At 45.5% G+C, this 14,923-nt stretch overlaps 1 protein-coding gene across 2 annotated transcripts in view; it reads left to right on the forward strand.

Moving 5' to 3' along the window:
• LOC141085415 (coiled-coil domain-containing protein 170-like) overlaps nucleotides 1-14,923 on the forward strand; it is a 169,015-nt gene that overhangs the window by 119,853 nt on the left and 34,239 nt on the right. For both annotated transcript variants that reach the window (XM_073570770.1, XM_073570777.1), the window contains one exon: nucleotides 7,032-7,205. In XM_073570770.1, the coding sequence (XP_073426871.1) occupies nucleotides 7,032-7,205 (174 nt within the window). The remainder of the gene's footprint in view (nucleotides 1-7,031; nucleotides 7,206-14,923) is intronic.

The following is a 14,923-nucleotide window of genomic DNA, read 5'->3' on the forward strand; positions in this document are numbered from 1 at the left end:
GTGTAAAACCATGAACAAGACCCTGTTGGAAGATATGGAGGTGCTGAGAGAGGCCCAAGAGAAGCATCAACAGGAGATTCTCAGGAGAGAGGATCAGCGTCGCTACCTGGCAGAGGAGCGAGATAAAGTTCTGCAAGAACTCAGTGGAGTAGTAAAAGGTCTTCTGCAGAAGAAGTGGATGGGTGAAGACGTACAGCGGCCATACCCGACTGATAGCAAGGCAGAACTGCCAAAGCCCATCTTGGAAAAGGGTCCTGAAGACTGTAAATCTCAGGAAGATGGTGAACCAAGAGCTGCACAAGACAGTCACCCGGTCTTGGCAGATACCTTGAGGGAAGTGTCCGTGGGGAACCCAGAGCCATCTGTCCAGGATGAGAGCAAGTCCATGACCTTCAAGTGTGTGATGGAGGTACCCGAAGATGTGCGAGAAGCGTGTGCCAGCGAAGGTGTGCATGAGACCTTTAAAAAGGCAGTAAAGGCCTATAGTGTGAGCTGGGCACCAGAAACAGACCAGTTGGTGATACTGGCAGAAACGGAAGACACAGAGAGAAGGGTGGCTGTCCTGAAGGAGATGCACCTACAATGTCTCCGCACGAAACAGATGCTCGTGGAGCGTAATAGGAAAGCCGCTCGACGTCTGGAGCTTGCAAGGGAAGCACAAAGTCGGCTGGGCTTTGTGGAAGACATAATTCCGGTACCCAGAAATGTGGTGGGGAAATTCGTTGGCAGACTTGGAAAGGTGATGCAGGAGATGGTGAATCGATCCTGTGTGAAGAGAGTGAGGATCCCACCTGCTGGTGAAATCCAAGTCGTTATTGAAGATGACATGGTTCCTGTCATTGTGGTTGGTTCGGTGGAAAGCATTGGGAAGCTTCGCATGCTCCTGGAATATCGGGTAGCGTACCTGAAGGAGATTGAGCAGCTAACACAGGATCGACTGCAGATGAATGAGCAGATAGAGAACGTCAGGTGGCGTCCACCTCCAACCCAAGGTGTAAGGACCCGAAGGGATCCTCCAAGGAATGAAAGGACAGGTAGTCGAAAGCAAGAACGTCGAGAGTCCGCAAGTGGCCGTTCTAATCGTAGTAACATAGGCACGAGACCCGGTGGTGGACATAGAGACAGAGGGTCAGACTCAGACCAGCCAGTTGGCCCAGCTGGACGTGGGACTCATAACCGTGTGAACTGGGAGAGCCGGCCAGTGAGAGAAAGGTCGGGTGACGGAGCGCACTGCAAACAGGTGGAGACTAAAGAGTGTCTGATCACACTGACGGACATTGACGGGAAGGCCAAAGCCCAAGGCCGAGATACTGACCGCTGGGGCGGGGGAGGCCTAACGTGAATATGAGGCAGTTTGACTACCGAAACAGATGGAGATGGTCCTCTCGACTTGTAGGGCAAGGTGACATGGGTGCCAGGTCTCAAGATACCTGGGTGATGTCATGTGTTCAACCCCACAAGTTTGAACAGAGGGGGGAGGTATGTGGTGTAGTTACCACTATGTCAGCTAGGGGGCGCTGTGTGGGTGTCCCAGGACGGGTGTACAGGCACATTCAGTGTGGTAACAGGAGCAGGGTCCTAAATGACCATTATGGGTCTCAAGGTGGGTGGCCTTGGGATGCAGGCTCCAGGGTGTATTGATCAGCAGAGTTACTGCTGATCTTTCTGTTACACTGTGTCAGGGAAGCCTGTGTGTGTCTATACAACCTTTAGTGATGTCATAGCCATGTGATCCCCTTTGGGTGTGGTTACAGGGCTATGTAATTGAGGTGTTTGGCACATGTGAGAGTGTGAGAGTGAGTCTGTCTGAGTGTGGACAGACTTCCATGTGTCCAGGTGGGACACTACAGAGAGTGTATATGGGGAGGACTACAGCTCCCAGCATGTGCTGAGACTCTCAGTCCGAGTCTGAAGCCACGGACATTTCTGTTCCTTTGCCTGAAGTGAAGGTTACATTTCAGTGTTATGCTGTCTATGGTTTATGGAGTAATAAACCTGGTGAAATTTTAAAGGAACGTGCCTCATGTTTGTCTCCCGCTGCACCTAAGCGAGTCGAATCCCTACACCACCCACACACCTAGCAAATTATGGAGTGGTTGGCTGCCTAGTAGAAAAATTGCACACAAATAGGCTTGAGTTGAACGCCAGTCACACAGGTATGTGTGATGCAAAGTGTCTGACTGACAGACTATTGATGACGCCCATAATATTAGCAGGCGGGCCAGCATTATATATATGTACTCCACAGAGACAGACGCCCCAGTACATCCAGCCAACAAAAAGGGGCCTAGCTGCATCCTGCAAAAAATGATAGAAAGTGCAATAAAAGATGAAAAAATTAATGAATATGATAAATACATTAAATGCGATATTGGTTAATATTTTGGCCAAAATAGATAAGCTCGCAACCTAACATCAAGGGTCCTCATGCTTGTGAGTCCTAACACGAATTTCAAAAACAGCTGTTGTTTTTTTATTTTTCTAAGTTAGCCACCTCTATAGTCTATCAGTGACTTGTTCAAAGGCAAGGATTGCACGTGCAAGTGCTGAACTTACCTAGTGATCCAGATTCAGGGCTCCTGTGCGCCTTCAATGCTGCAGAGCAATGCCGCCTCTCATAGCCACATCGGAGAGCTCACCATTCAGAGCCGCCGTGGTGTGATCATACTGCTTGCCTGAACTGTCAATCTTCCGGATCGCACCGTCTCCAGCAAACATGAAATAGGGAGTAATGGGAGCGGTGTTCTCCTGAAGAAAGATTAGACAACTCCTTTAAATATGTGGAAAAGTTTTTTTAATCACTTTGAGGAAATGGCACAAACTACTACTCATTTCTTACGGTTGACGTTCTTGCCCTTTTAGTAGAAATTGGTTTAAGAACTATTTTCCCAGTCATAGACTGTATCATTTTTCAGGATTAGTCTGTCTGGTTGACACCTGCATTTTGAGATGGCATTACACTTAAGAAAATAGTTTTTTAGAAACCCATAATATGAGAGAGGTTAGATAATAATTATACTAGTTCTTCATGCTCTTAATACATGTGAAATGTGTGTACAGCTGTATCCTGGGACGTGCTGCTCTACAATAAATCACTACATTTGTAATATATTTCTTCTATTAAATTAACTAAATGCAGCCTGTTTTAATGCGTATTATACTGCTAACATTGTACCCCGGAAAGCTTCTATACTTACTATACAGTACTATACAAGCAGGATACGCCGCTCCTATTGGGCCGGCACTAAGAGGTCTTGTACAGAACCACCACTCCGGTTGCAAAATTGCTGCTTAGGTGTGGAAAATATTAAAACACACACACAGTATCTGTGCAGGTTTCACAGCCACATATGGTAGTTCTAGGTCCAAAAGGTGGCCATTTTCTTGCTTACGAAGGCAGGAAAATGGAGTGATTAGGTCCGAGTGGTGACACTTTTCCTGGCTGCGTTGGTGATGTGGGTGGGAGAATAGAGTGATCTGGGCTCTTTTTGTTGCATATTATAAGTTACCCAATGTGGGATTAGGGGTGAGCTTTAAAGAGGAGATATATTGTGCTCTCCAGGCCTTTGAGGGTGCAGAACCAACATTTCACCAAGGTGCAAGGTGCCTTTCCTTTATGGTGTGTCCCATCATTCTAGTGTAAACCATAGTTTACCATGTGGATAAAGATGTCGGATGCTATGACCCCTTCATATGTCCGATTTTCTCATGCACTTTCTATCTGTGTTTTTTTACGTCTAGTACTATTTACAAGTCCTTTTCTTTGCAGTCTGACAGCACACTGATGGCATCTTTGTTTGATTCCTAATGCTATCCGTTTTTCACTGACTGCTGTTTGCTAGGAGAAGCTAAGAAAGGTCCATCAGGTTTTTTTCTGTTGAAATAGTTTTTATTGTGGAGATTTTTAACATATAACAGGGGAAAAAGTGAAGGCATACAGTTGTGGCCAAAAGTATTGACACCACTGCAATTCTGTCAGATAATACTCAGTTTCTTCCTGAAATGATTGCAAACACAAATTCTTTGGTATTATTATCTTCATTTAATTTGTCTTGAATGGAAAAACACAAAAGAGAATGAAGCAAAAAGCAAAACATTGATCATTTCACACAAAACTCCAAAAATGGGCCAGACAAAAGTATTGGCACCCCCAGCCTAATACTTGGTTGCACAACCTTTAGCCAAAATAACTGCGACCAAATGCTTCCGGTAGCCATCAATGAGTTTCTTACAATGCTCTGCTGGAATTTTAGACTATTCTTCTTTGGCAAACTGCTCCAGGTCCCTGATATTTGAAGGGTGCCTTCTCCAAACTGCCATTTTTAGATCTCTCCACAGGTGTTCTATGGGATTCAGGTCTGGACTCATTGCTGGCCACCTTAGAAGTCTCCAGTGCTTTCTCTCAAACCATTTTCTAGTGTTTTTTGAAGTGTGTTTTGGGTCATTGTCCTGCTGGAAGACCAATGACCTCTGAAGGAGACACAGCTTTCTCACACTGGGCCCTACATTATGCTGCAAAATTTGTTGGTAGTCTTCAGACTTCATAATGCCATGCACACGGTCAAGCAGTCCAGTGCCAGAGGCAGCAAAGCAACCCCAAAACATCAGGGAACCTCCGCCATGTTTGACTGTAGGGACCGTGTTCTTTTCTTTGAATGCCTCTTTTTTTCTCCTGTAAACTCTATGTTGATGCCTTTGCCCAAAAAGCTCTACTTTTGTCTCATCTGACCAGAGAACATTCTTCCAAAACTTTTTAGACTTTTTCAGGTAAGTTTTGGCAAACTCCAGCCTGGATTTTTTATGTCTCGGGGTAAGAAGTGGGGTCTTCCTGGGTCTCCTACCATACAGTCCCTTTTCATTCAGACGCCGACGGATAGTATGGGTTGACACTGTTGTACCCTCGGACTGCAGGGCAGCTTGAACTTGTTTGGATGTTAGTCGAGGTTCTTTATCCAACATACGCACAATCTTGTGTTGAAATCTCTTGTCAATTTTTCTTTTCCGTCCACATCTAGCGAGGTTAGCCACAGTGCCATGGGCTTTAAACTTCTTGATGACACTGCGCACGGTAGACACAGGAACATTCAGGTCTTTGGAGATGGACTTGTAGCCTTGAGATTGCTCATGCTTCCTCACAATTTGATTTCTCATGTCCTCAGACAGTTCTTTGGTCTTCTTTCTTTTCTCCATGCTCAATGTGGTACACACAAGGACACAGGACAGAGGTTGAGTCAACTGGCTGCAAGTGTGATTTAGTTATTGCCAACACCTGCTAGGTGCCACAGGTAAGATACAGGTGCTGTTAATTACACAAATTAGAGAAGCATCACATTATTTTTTATAACAGTGCCAATACTTTTGTCCACCCTCTTTTTTATGTTTGGTGTGGAATTATATCCAATTTGGCTTTAGGACAATTCTTTTTGTGTTTTTTCATTTAAGACAAATTAAATGAAGATAATAATACAAAAGAATTTGTGTTTGCAATCATTTTCAGGAAGAAACGGAGTATTATCTGACGGAATTGCAGGGGTGTTAATACTTTTGGCCACAACTGTAATAAGCATTTAAAATTAGCAATGCAAATTAACATTAATAATAATGTATGTAATGAGGAAAGGAAAAACAAGGAAAAGGATCAGGATTAAAAAGGAAGGAAAAAAGGGGAGAGAGAGGGGAAAGGCGGAAGGAAAGAACGAGGAAAAGGATGGCTGAATTAAAATAAACTGGAAAAGAGGGGAGAATTTTGACTTGATATGGGCTCCATGGGATTACTTTTGGGCACAAAGAAGTGACTAATTTCTTACGGGAATGCTGGATCCTCTCTTCTTCTGACGCTTGCGCTCTCCCCTTCCCCTCCTCTCCTTACGGTATGTGTCCTGTCTGTTTAAATTTGGGTTAATTGTTTGATAAACTGTTTAGGTTGTACTTTGTAATGTGATTGGGGAGTCATTGACATTATTCTTATTTCATCTGCTTTGTAGTGTAAAACCTTGACCTGACTCTCCTTTGTCAAAATTGTTAAAACTTTAATAAAAATGTACAGTTTAAAAAAAATGTAAAAGAGGGAAGTGGAGGTCCATCAATTTTTAAGGGTCTTTTTGCACATGAGAAAACCTGATGGTAAAAACTGCCGGAAATCATTCGGATGTTTTTTTTTCTTTTTTGGCATTTCTGAAAAACCAAATGGATGAAATATAACCTAATAAAGTCTTCTGGAAACAATGGAGTAAAGGTTCCCATACACATTAATCTATAGTCAGCTGAATACAACGATATTGGCAGAATTGTCAAACAGTCTTATGTGTTTGGGAGGGTCTCTTTGGGGAGAAAAGAACCTGGCCTTATTGAATTTCAGTGGCTGATCCTTTTCCTCTCCCTGGAGATTAGCTGCTGCCAGAGGAGTCTAGCAGTGGCTCTCTTGTAGAAAACACAGGAGCATACGGCCGAGCATTCATGTTCATGGGGGAGTTAGGAGAGGCAGCTGTCACATGAACAGGGTTAAGCCCACCTGTCCCAGAAACAAAGGAGTGACAAGGAATCCTATGTGTATAGTGTTGCTATAGTGCCTTTATAGACATTTAGCATTATTATGGAAATGTTTTCTGTCTTTTAATATTGAGATGACTCTGCTGATCCTACCATATGCTACACACCACAGCTGAAAGTTAAGTTGCAGAAAACAGGACATGTAAAGTTATTTTATGAGTGAAAACTGGAATATTTCAAGATATTTTTATTTTATTTGAATTGTCCTTTTAGACCTAAATCACAGACTGTGAATCAGAATCCACATGCAAAGAGATGAGAGCTGGGAAAAGAAATCAGCAAAACTTTGTACAAAGTAAAAAAATAATGTGAAACGATTAAACAATTTATTTGTAAAGTTTATCATAGTGTGATATAAACTGCTAAATGATATCCAAAACCTGATATTTTGCTTTCTCTAACATTCTGACTGATTTCTCCAGGGTTCATCTCAGAAGGACAATTATGTTAACATTTGTATGTTTTCCTCTGGATTTTCCTAGCTCAAGAAGTTCTTGCTGCAGCTGGCCGAGAAGATGAAAATAAGCCAAGACATTTCATCTGAGAGCCTTGTATCTCAGTACGACATGTTACTGAACAGAGCTGATGAAATCTGTAAGAGGGATAAAGAATTTCTGAGTGAAAATAAAACTCTTATCTACAATCTCCAGAAGAAGGTAATGATGAGATTTACGATGCCGGCCATTTACACAGAGATATTAGGCTTTTCTAATGATCCAGTATTCAGCAATGATTAGTATGCCTATTAGTATGTGCAATGCTATTTAGATACATTATTTAGTTACATTTTCCCCTATTTTTCATTGTATAGTTATAATATTTTGGGATTGTACACTTGCCGCCATATGGTGCCAATGCTTGTATATGCCACAATTATGTTCTGTGCCTTGTAAAACAATTATAGACACGTGGAGGTACAGTGTGGCCCCATATCAGTTTATGTGTGGACCAACATTTACACAAAAGGTGTTGTAAAATTTCACCAAAAATGATATAAGTCAAGGATAGGTAAAACATAATAAAATGATGTCTAAATATCTGCCCTAATCCCTGAAGGTCCAACACTGGCCACTTTGGTGGTCTGTGATGGGACAGGAAGCAAAGATGTCTTGTTCTCTGGTCATCTGAATTCTGAGGGCTATGATTGGCTGCCACAGTCAGGTGACTAGAGTGTCGCATCAACAGAGGGTCATACGATTAGCTATCAGGGTATATCCACTTTTGAACCCCATTTTAAAGAAACAATAAACCAAGAAATTTAATTTTCTTGACTGTTTGCTAGTATGTTGCATTTTCAGCATGATCCTGAAACAGCCTTGAAGAAATTCTGCAAAAAACTAAAGCGATAATTTACTGTTGATCTGTTCCATATTCAGCGGGTGCTTAACAGAAGACCTTCCCCTTGATTAAGGGGATTGTGCTTATGTCCTACATGCAGGACAGGGGAGACACAGGATACTAGGATGGGGACATGGATGAGCTCATTGACAGACAGAAAAGATATCTTTATATGTTTCCCAGTTTTAATAGTAATATGAGACAAAATAGAACAAAAGGAAAGGAAACAGATTAAGTGTTATGTGCTCAGCTGGTGAGGTGGATTCTTTAAACCATAGGTCAGGGTGAGCAACATGGACCCGGAGATGATGAAGCAGCAGTATGGGTCTAATCAAGGCATGGCATGTGAAGCAGCAAGGGCCAGGCTAGCTAGCTGAGTGTGCAGGACAGAAAACAGACAAACGGAGCAGGAAACAGAAGTAGGTGTTAGGGCTGGCGGAACGCACCAACTTATAAAATAACAGTAGATGCGTTCGCAGCCCGGGGTCCACCGTGCAGAGGTGGTACACTACTGCTAAGTAATGGCAGAAGAATTAAGCGGTGTGAAACCAGTCACATGTCGGTTACGTCACCCAATGTGAACAGGGCGAACTCTGTTACTGCACAGAGCCGCACCACCTCTGAAAGTAGATGCCAGAGTCTGTTAACTCACAGAGCTCGGCCAAAAGAGCGCACAGTGTACGGCCACAGAATTCTACCCCAAAGACACGGGGTTAGAGTCCTTCTAGGCCCACTGAACGCGCAGCGTCGCTGACGTGAGCGCCGCTATAGACGCTGGCTTTGGAGCACGTGCACAGAGGCGTGCCGAGTCCCTGGTGAGGCCAGATGCCTGACTCAACCTCAGACCTACCTACGCCTAAGCCTGGGCGCTAGCAGGCTAGGCTGCACAACACATGCGTACCAATGGTAGGGGTTTCTTAATGAGTCATTCACCAGAGACATTCATACGTGCATGCATCACTCACTCCACATAGTCTGTAAATACAGTCTATACTAGCACATGGGCGAGCGGCCATGGGAACCTTTTATAGCCACGGGCGTCCGGGACCTTCCTGGCTTCTCGGATGGGTCAATCCGAACACGAGCAGGACCTGAGCATGTGACCCTCGATCTCCAATGGGAGATCACTCCACGGGCATGCTCAGTGGCGCGACATGAGGACTTAGTCCCTGGAGAATCTCGCTGCTGAGCAGCATGCATTGTCATAGCTGTGGCAGCAGCAAGCAAACCCACGGAGTTGGCCTGGGCAGAGCGCCGGGACCGACGAATCTGCTGAGCAGGCTCCACTGCGGCCGAAGAAGAATGGGAGACCGCTGGGTGCAAGGCTCTGGATTCCTGCTGTGCAGTGGCAGGAACCCGACGCCTAACATTACCTCCCCTCCTAGGGCCCCCTCCCCTCTGAGCCTCGCTATGCTCAAACGCTGCAATGAGGAGTGGAGCGTGGATGTTCTCCACTGGCTCCCAGGTCCGAGCCGCTGGACCATGACCCTTCCAATCCACCAAATAAAACTTTTTGCCCCGCATCACCTTGCATCCCACAATGGCACTGACCTTAAACCCATCCGTAGACAAGTCTGATATCCCGGCAGATGACTCGGAGAACCGGGACAACTGAACAGGCTTAAGGAGGGACACGTGGAATGTATCAGAGATAGCCAAGTGTGGTGGAAGGGGCAGACGGTAGACCACAGAGCTGATCTGCTCGAGGACCTTGAAGGAGCCAATGTAGCGCAGTGCGAACTTTGCAGACTCTACCCACAGCCTGATGTTTCGGGCGGAGAGCCACACCAAGTTGCCAGGGGCAAAAGTCGGAGCAGGGCGTTGGTGTGCATCAGCGGAGGTCCTCATTCTCTCCTTGGAAGCCCGAATAGCATCCTGGGTGCGATCCCAAATGTCGCGTGCCTCCACCGCCCAGTCTGCCACCCTGGAGTCAGTGGATGACACGGGCATGGTCACATGGACGCGCGGATGCTGGTCGTAATTTAGGAGGAATGGGGTCTGACCAGTGGAGTCGGCCACAGCATTGTTCAAAGCGAACTCTGCCCACGGCAGCAAGGATGCCCAGTCATCCTGTCTGGCCGAGACAAAATGTCGAAGATATGTGATCAGGGTCTGGTAGGCTCTCTCTACCAACCTGTTCGTCTCGGGATGATAGGCCGAGGAGAGATTCAGCTCAATGCTGAGCAGGGAACAAAGCTGTCTCCAAAACCGGGACGCAAACTGAGGACCCAGGTCACTGACAATCTTGTCCGTCATGCCATGCAGGCGGAAAACGTGCTTAATGAACAACACTGTCAGGCCCCGCACAGAAGGTAACCGGGAGAGAGGAACCAGGTGCACCATCTTAGAGAAATGGTCGGTGACAACCCAAATGACCGTGCTGCCACTGGACTTGGATAGCCCCACCACAAAATCCATACCGACCATCTCCCAGGGCCTGTCCGCTACTGGCAGAGGAAAAAGAAGCCCAGTGGGCCGCTGCCGAGAGGACCTATTTTGGGCGCAAGAGACGCACGCCTGAATATAGTCCCTGATGTCACGGGCCATATGCGGCCACCAGTACCAGGGCCGTTTTTAGGGGGGATGGGGGGTGCGATCGCCCGGGGCGCCACCCAAGCCAGGCGCACGATAACCCCCTCCCTGAAGTGAAACAGCTGGCAGAAAATAATCATTCACAGTGACAGGCTCAGCCAGCAGGGCGCCGCGCACGGAGATAGTGTAAGTGAGTGACGTCACACACACTCCTATAACTCACTTGCCTGCTCCTGAGCTCCTCTGCGACTGGACAAGGAAAGCCCCCACGCTCTCACACAGGAAGGATAGTGAGAGACGGACGCTGCCTGATCGCTGCTGTTTGGATCCAGGGTCTTTGCTGCTATATCCGATTCCGTGCCTGGCCCGGATTGAGGTATAATTATTGCTGTATTTTGTGGCATGATCTGGGGTGCTTAGCCTGATGTTTGTGCTTGTAATATCAGGGGTTTTTTTGCTGGCAGTATCTGTGGTGCAGGTGCTTAGCTTAGCCTGCTGTTTTTTTGTGTAATATGGGGGAGGGTTGTGGGCTGGCACTGGCAATATCTGGGGTACTTAGCCTGCTGTCTTTGTGTGTAATATTTGGGGGTGGGGGAGTTTGGGGGCAATATCTGGGGTGCTTACCCTGCTGTTTGTGTTTGTTATATCGGGGGGAGGGGATTTTGTGGTAATATCTGTGGTGCATAGCCTGCTGTTTTTTTGTGTAATATTGGGGGGGGGTTGAACTTGTGGCAATATCTGGGGTGCTTAGCCTGCTGTCTTTGTGTGTAATATTGGGGGGTTGTTTGGTGGCAGTATCTTTGGTGCTTAGCCTGCTGTCTTTGTGTGTAATATCGGGGGGTGGGGGGTGTTTGAAGGCAATATCTGGGGTGCTTACCCTACTGTTTGTGTTTGTTATATTATATCGGGGCGGGGGGAAAGATTTTGTGGTAATATCTGTGGTGCTTAGCCTTCTGTTTGTGTGTGTGTTTAATATCGGTGGGGTGGCGGCTGGTGGTAGTATCTGGGGTACTTAGCCTGTGTTTGTGTGTGTGTATAATATCGGGGGTCGGGGGGGTGGGGAATGGATATCTGGGGTACTTAGCACTGTGTGTGTGTAATATCGGGGGGGGGTGCTAATATCTGGGGTCCTATGCATTGTGTGTGTGTGTAATATCGGGGAGGGGTGGTGCTAATATCTGGGGTCCTATGCATTGGTTGTGTGTGTGTAATATCGGGCGGGGGTAATATCTGGGGTCCTATGCATTGTGTGTGTGTAATATCGGGGAGGGGTGCTAATATCTGGGGTCCTATGCATTGTGTGTGTAATATCGGGCGGGGGGGTAATATCTGGGGTCCTATGCATTGTGTGTGTGTGTGTGTGTAATATGGGGGGGTAATATCTGGGGTCCTATGCATTGTGTGTGTGTGTGTAATATCGGGGGAGTTATATCTCCAGCTACAGCTGCCGACACCGTCGCCTCCGCTGACACACCGTCGCCGCCACCAGCTGCAACCACCGCCTCCATCTGCACTCGCCGCCACCAGCTGCAGCCGCTGCCTCCGGCTACAGCCACCGCCGCCTCCAGCTACAGCCGTCAACACCGAATCCAGCTGCAGCCGCCGCCTCCGGCTACAGCCGCCGCCTCCAGCTGCAGCCGCCGCCTCCAGCTACAGCCGTCGCCACTGCCTCCAGCTACATCCGCCAACATTGCCTCCAGTTCCTGACATCTCCAGCTCCTGCCGCCCACACCGCCACTGCCTGTCAATGCTGGGTCTCTCCCACAGCTCAACCAGGAAGTGATAATAGAAACACCAGAAAAACACCACGAAAGGTAAGTTGGGACAACCCCTTTATTTTTAGTGTATAGTATATTTCATATATGTTTATACAAAATTTTCAAAGATCTCAAACATTTTCTTTTCTTAAAAAAATGCCTTTCATTTGTTGTCACATTCGGGACATTGCAAAGTTACCATAAAGCCGGAGACTCCCGTTTAATTGCAAAATTTTGTTTTCAGGAGTATGTTTAAGTGCAAAGTTATTTTTTTATTTTAATCTTAGACAGTAAAGGGTTGATAAAACCCAGAAATGTACATGATGCAGTCATAAATTAAATTTTTAACACTGTTTTTACCCCATCATGTGTGGGAGTAAAATTCTCAAATTAAGAATCTGTTATAAGTGGAACCACATGCTATTTGGAAATCTCTGTGTTGCCAGACTGCTAAAAAAAATCTTAGATTTTTGCCTTAAGGGCTTAAAGGGGTTTTGTCACAAAATGGGTTTTAAGCCTGTACTTACCAGCTCCCGGCGATGGTCCCGACACTCCAGGGCTCCTCCACACACCTGCAGCATTTCTTCAGAATCCGGGTTCTTCTTTCTTCATTTTCCAAGCATTTTTGGGACTTCCTGCTCTTCTTTGACACAGCGCCTGTAGTTCTTCCGGGCCGGGCTGTGTCGGAGCGTCTTTTGACATGGCGGTGTGAAGCAGAACATAGGAAGGGGGCATGTTCTGCCCGGCAGTGTCGGGACCGTTGCCATTAGCTGGTAAGTACAGGCTTAAAACCCATTTTGTGACAAAACCCTTTTAAACACACGAGCGTGTGCAAAATCACCACAATTTTCGTCAGCTTTTGTTACAAAGAATTCACACTTAGCAAGTGACCATCACATGCGTCATCAGGTCCTGCAGGAAGACACGGGGGAAGACGCTGAGAAGACACCAGAGGCAGACGGACAGGTGAGATAACCCCATTCCTGCGATGGAAGGTGGGTTGGGTGGACTCCCTGTCACCTCACGTCTGCAGTAAGTGGAGGGGGGAGTCTCCGGAATACCCCTCCACGTAACTGCAACGAAATAGCGCTGACTTTTTGGGTGCAGACGAATACGTTAAGTGCCCCATTAATTTCAATGGGGGCGAATTTGATGCGGTGCAGAAAAACTAGTGCATATCACCCCTATTTCTCACGCTCGTCGAGCGTGAGACAATACGCCCATGTGTATTCAATAGGGAGCGAATTTTCAGTGATAATCGCATTGGTGAATTCGCACTGAAAATATGCTTGTGTGTATAATCATTTTCAAAAATTTAGTTCTCAGTTCCCTTTTTTAATAGATTGCCCCTCTTTAGGAAGCATTACTGCATGTAGGGATGAGCGAAGAGTCTTGATACAAATCAGAGAATTCACACAGAGGAGAAGCCATTTTCATGTTCAGAATGTGGGAAAGTATATTCTTGATTGCTATGCCCGAAGTACGAATATACTCCACTACGCCGTCAAATTGCGAATATTCTTGATTTACACAACGCAATTACGTATATACTCCACTACAGCCTTTCTAAGAATACCAAACTTTTTTCCGTTGCCTTTATTACGTTCGGTAATGTTTACCGAACCGAACTTTTTGGAATAAGTTCGGTAATGTTTACCCAACCGAACATTTTAAAGTTCGCTCATCCCTAACTGCATGATGTTTTCTGTCTTCTATGAACCCGTTTTCTAGACACTATTGAAAAATAGTATAACAAGGAATGATTGGATAAAGCTCTACAGCGCCATCTATTGGGATGGCTGCTTCTCTATAAGTCTATATGCGGCCACAAACAACCTTTCATAAGACCAGAGATTAATATCAAGCAAAAATTCATGTATGTACAGCGCAGTTTCAAGCTCATTGGCCATCATCAGCAGCAGTAGAATTCTGGCTTGATACAGTGAGGGGCCTTGACGTGTGTCTCGGGGTGGCTACACTCCTAATGGAATGTAGCCACCCCGAAATAAAGAATGAGAGGCATAACATCTGTTTGTTTGATACAAGTCAATGGTAATAAAGTCTAAATTTATTTGGACCAAAAAAGGTGCAACTTACACCAGAATTCTGGTGTAATACCAGTAATAAGTGTGTATAATCATCCATACGAATCAAAGTAAAATTGTACGGAATTGTTTGTAATATTAAAAACAAGGAGGTGACCATAGGTTTTTAGTTAACTACAATTTGTTATATCTTAAAGAAATACAAATGGCCCCACCAAAAGCTTCAGGAGCACAAAATAGAAAGAGGAAACAAAAGCAAAAGTTTGACGATGAAAAAGCTGCAAAAGCAATGGCTATGTTTTTACAAAAAGATGAACCAGTATCAACTACGAGTAGGCCTTCTACATCAACTGAAAGTTTAAATCTTCCACAAGAAACTGATATGAACACTAATGCTCAAGACAAAGTTTGTTCAGATGTGTTACAGTCTGAAGAGGAAACCACAGACAATGTTATAATACGGTCTTCTACAGTATCTACTGAAGCACCGCAATTACTTGGTTCTTCTGAGTGTACACAGTTAATGTCTATTACCAGCAATGTGTATCAGCAAGACTATGAAACAACTGAAGACTCTGACATTCCTGTTGCTGATAACAGTGTACATTGTGATAGTTTGATTACATATAAGGATATAGCATTGTCGCCTCAAATAATATGTAGCAGACTAAGAGACCTTATTGTATTGCAAGGACCACAGAA

The sequence above is a fragment of the Dendrobates tinctorius genome, unplaced genomic scaffold, assembly GCF_039654945.1.
Source record: "Dendrobates tinctorius isolate UK_male_01 unplaced genomic scaffold, ASM3965494v1 ptg000006l, whole genome shotgun sequence".
Lineage (NCBI taxonomy): Eukaryota > Metazoa > Chordata > Amphibia > Anura > Dendrobatidae > Dendrobates > Dendrobates tinctorius.